This window comes from Macadamia integrifolia, chromosome 1, assembly GCF_013358625.1.
Source record: "Macadamia integrifolia cultivar HAES 741 chromosome 1, SCU_Mint_v3, whole genome shotgun sequence".
In the NCBI taxonomy this organism is placed as follows: Eukaryota; Viridiplantae; Streptophyta; class Magnoliopsida; order Proteales; family Proteaceae; genus Macadamia; species Macadamia integrifolia.
This window is the reverse complement of record NC_056557.1, coordinates 533,216-537,348: the sequence shown is the minus strand read 5'-3', so window position 1 is coordinate 537,348 and position 4,133 is coordinate 533,216. Positions and strand designations below refer to the sequence as shown.

At 41.0% G+C, this 4,133-nt stretch overlaps 1 protein-coding gene across 1 annotated transcript in view; it reads left to right on the top strand.

Moving 5' to 3' along the window:
* LOC122079177 overlaps nt 1-4,133 on the top strand; it is a 10,657-nt gene that overhangs the window by 4,468 nt on the left and 2,056 nt on the right. The window contains exons 5-8 of the mRNA XM_042645438.1: nt 75-290; nt 371-536; nt 2,052-2,914; nt 3,144-3,179. Coding sequence (XP_042501372.1) covers nt 75-290; nt 371-536; nt 2,052-2,914; nt 3,144-3,179 — 1,281 coding nt within the window. The remainder of the gene's footprint in view (nt 1-74; nt 291-370; nt 537-2,051; nt 2,915-3,143; nt 3,180-4,133) is intronic.

Genomic DNA, 4,133 nt, shown 5'->3' with positions numbered 1-4,133 from the left:
TCTTGTTGTCCTACTGAACAAGCTCGCTCTATCCAACGCTAGTATTCGTGACTTTCTTCCCGATTCGATTGTAGAAACCCTAAATGTTGGATTTAACCCCGAAAGCTTGGACTTTGGTTCTGTATCTGCATTTCTGGATTCCTTGTTTGCATTGAATTCGAGGAAGCCCGAGGAGGTTGGGGTGACGGATGGAGAGCTGGCTGTGTTGGAAAACTCTTCTGCCGCTTTGGTTGGCATTTTTGCGCTTTTGGATCACTCCTCTTCAGTTTTGTCTACTGTTATTAATGCAGGTTGGAGGTGGAGGCGGAGGCGGAGGCGGAGCGTTGTATGCCTTTCTCAAAATCTTTGTTCTACTTCTACAAAATCGCAGGGGTAGGTGATGACGCAGAGAGGGAGCTTTGCTTGGTTTGTGTGAGACTGAGCGGAGACGAACACGATAACAGCAGCGGAGTCGACGAGGAAGATGACAGTGCCTCATCGGAATCTGCGGGAAGAAACCCAAATCGACGACGGCTAACAAGATGGAGAGGAACTCTGTAGACGGAGCTAGTCGGAGACGGTGGTGATGGTAGTGATGCCAAACTCCGTCTTCAATATCGATTTTTTGTGCCCCATTTTTGTTTCGAGAAACGAGTGAAACAAATAAAACTTGTTTCTTCATTCATGTTTCTTGAAGCATAAATTGTTATAAATTTCAATTTATGTTTCAAGAAATAAGTGGAACAGAACACTTTTACCAAACGGTATTTATACCGTTTCTTTGTTTCTAAGAACAAGAAAACACAGAAACACGTTTCTGATTATGTTATCAAACGGGCCCTGGTTCATTTGTTTATTGTCCTTTATGCTTCAGTTTGGGTCCACAACCCTTTTAAAAGGCCACTTTGACTTCACAAAAGGAATGGTGACTTGAAATAGGAATCATCTAGGGGGTTTCCTAGCCGGATTCAAACTTTATGGTTGCTAGAAATTGTAAGATGAGGAGAGAGAGAGAGAGAGAGAGAGAGAGAGAGAGAGAGAGAGAAATCATTGTTTTTTATTTTTAACTAAACGTACAATTGGGTTGAACGATTTAAACGCGTATAATTAGTGTATAATATGGACGCATATAAAAGTTGCGTATTATATGGATTTTTCATTTTTGTTCGGTAAGCATTAGGTTATTGAATTAAACGTTCGGGGTTCACATATAGTACGTGTACTTACTAACTATGAAGCCAACTCTAGATTTGCTATTAGCAGCAATAAAAGAGCCCAAATGGGACTTATTATTTATTTATTTATTTATTTATTTTTTCTGTTAATCAAGGTGTCCGGGTCAGCGTATGTGCACCTCGACTAAATTTCGGGGAGACTAGTCTAGCAAGCCACGGTCCCAAAATGGGACTTATTAATGTTAACACCTGGACTAGCCTTTCGGAAAGAAAGTTGAGGCTTTTATATATGGAATATGATAACTATTTGACATTAGGTAAGGAGGATTTGGCAGGCAGCTTAGATATGGAAAATTTTGAATTTAATGCCAGTTTTTAATGAGATCCGATCAGGTTCACGTACAAGAACAATCTCGTACGTCTTGATCCATGGATTTAGAATCCACTTTCTTTCTAAAAATTTCAAATCTATGGATCAAGGATCGTACCAGAAGAAATGAACCTGATTTGGATTCGTTTTCAATTAATTACACAAGCATGATCATGAAAATTTTCAAGTAAGAAGGACATGTAACTGCCATACATTCCAAACAATCCCAAGACCCACTTCAAGAGTCCAGACTATCAAGAAACACGTTTTGATTTCAACACTCAAGACTGATCAAGGTCAGTCAAGTCTTCCAGGTCAATTAAAATCTGAGGAGTGGAGTCGAGACTTCTCCATTGACGACAGCCTGCAAATTTGTTGGTTATTCATATTTCCAAGCTAGTAGGACCCAAATGGTTCCAACTTTCCGTAATTTCTGGCAAAGTCAAGTAACGTGTCGAGAGGGAACCATAATTGAAAGGGATTCAAAGGAAATATATTCAATCCTCACTTGCTGTGGAGAACCGTAGGATAGATTTTAAAAAGAGGAGAGACTTAGGGAAATGCCCAACAGCTTTGTTTAGAGTTATCAATTATATAGTGCAGCAAGTGATGGGTGGTTCTATGAACTCTACTTTGCCCTTCAATTCCTTCTTAGTTTTTGCCTTTCCCTTCTTCCTTCTATTGCACCTTCCTCTTCTCTCAGCTAGACCAGATCAATTCCCAGATTGCTCTGCTCAGCACCATTTCTGTGGAAAGTTAAACATCAGTTATCCCTTCGTTAACCTCACCTACAGCTGGCCTTTCTCTTGCGGATTAGAACTAATTCGCTGTATAAAGGGTTCCACACCAGTGATCTATCCTAGCGACCAGAATGATGAAAGTACATATGAGCTTCAAAGCATCAACTACACCACCAATACTGTATTAGCTCATGACCGGAGGTTCACCAGACAATGGCTCAGCGACGATGACAAATGCAATGCCCTCTTCAACAATTATACTATGCCACCCATTTTCCGTTATCTTTCAGCTCAAGTGATTAGCCACAACCATACACTAGAAGTATGCAAGCGCCGTCGAGAAGCAGTTGATGATTCTCATGGTAGTGTCCACCCCAAGGACTGCACAGTTGAGGTCATACCAGATGGAGCTGCAGGTCGACCCAGTTCCCAACCCTTTCCATATGACTGCAAACTGGTTCATCTCCCTGCGGATCATGTGCCATCTTCCAAATTCCAATTTGCGCAACTGTTCACTGTTGGGTTTCGTCTTCGCTGGAGCCTTCCACAACGATGTCATCAGTGTCACAAGAATGGAACCGTCTGTGTGAGCTACGGCCAAAATAATTTGAATTGTTGCAATCCAAAGGGTATATGGAATCAAGAAAAAGGTAACTGCTGAAGACTCTTAGATTGGAATATTTTTTCATTTTTTTTCCCTTTTCCATATTAACTGAAAATACAAGCATGTTTTGAATCATTCTTTGATCACTTATTTTTTCACAACTTTGGTTTGTGTTGATGGGTAGGTAACCGTAAGACTTGTGGGTTCTTTTTATGTCATTAGTTTATCCCTAGTCTTAATGTCTAAATCAATTAATATGTGTTTTATGTTTGCAGATGATGCCCGGAACATGACCCAAAAAATTGGAATAGGTAATTATTCTCCATTACGCGATTTTTTTTTTACCCTTATTCCAACAAGGGTCTGGGCCGGGTGATTTAATAGGGGGATGAGAGAGATGAAGAGAGGGGGCGTTGGCGGAGGTTATGCTGGGAACCATTTCCACTTATTTATAGGTAAAAACTCAAGTCAAGTCAGGCAGAGACTGAAACTCAGCCCACGGCAGCGAACCTTGGGCCGAAAATCCCAACTCATGTCTAATCAGGCTTGGGTATGCCCAGGCTCGTTGGGCCAAACTTGCAACCCTTGATTTCATTTATTTATTTTTAATCCAATTGTGTGAGGTCATGACAAGCTAGCATAGGGTATAAGTTGGCCTTGATGGCCCGAATCCTATTTAACTTGGTTATAAGGGTTAACCCGGCCTAGTCCAATTTTGACCCTAATTTATTATTGTATTTAGTAATAGTGTTTCCTTTCCCCTAAGCCCACATCATGTGTTGCACAAGAATTACTCAAGCTGTCTATATGACTTCATCCCACATCATGTGTTACACAAGCCACACACTCTTACCTATTGACCTAAGACAATCAAATGGCCAAACTACTCCTATCATGTATTGATATGAACTTTAGATACAGTAAAAATCATGAAAGAATTGAACCAAAATTTGGCATGTCTAGTTTTTGGGAGATGTGGTGATGCCACATGATTAAATGGTCTATCTTATAACCAAATCGACAATGCTTGCTGCAAATTTATAGATTATGGGTGGACAAGGGCTGGCCATAGTCTTAACATCTCTCCCCCTTCCTTTAGTAAGTATAGGTTTAACATTTGTGACCCTTTGTAAGAAAAGAAAAAAATACTAGACCAGCCAAGGTCAACCCGACCCAACCATGGCCCAACCCTGAGCCCGACATGGTTGGGCTTGGGTTGAGTTTTGCGGACTTAGGGTTGGGCTGGGACCTTTACACACCCCCCC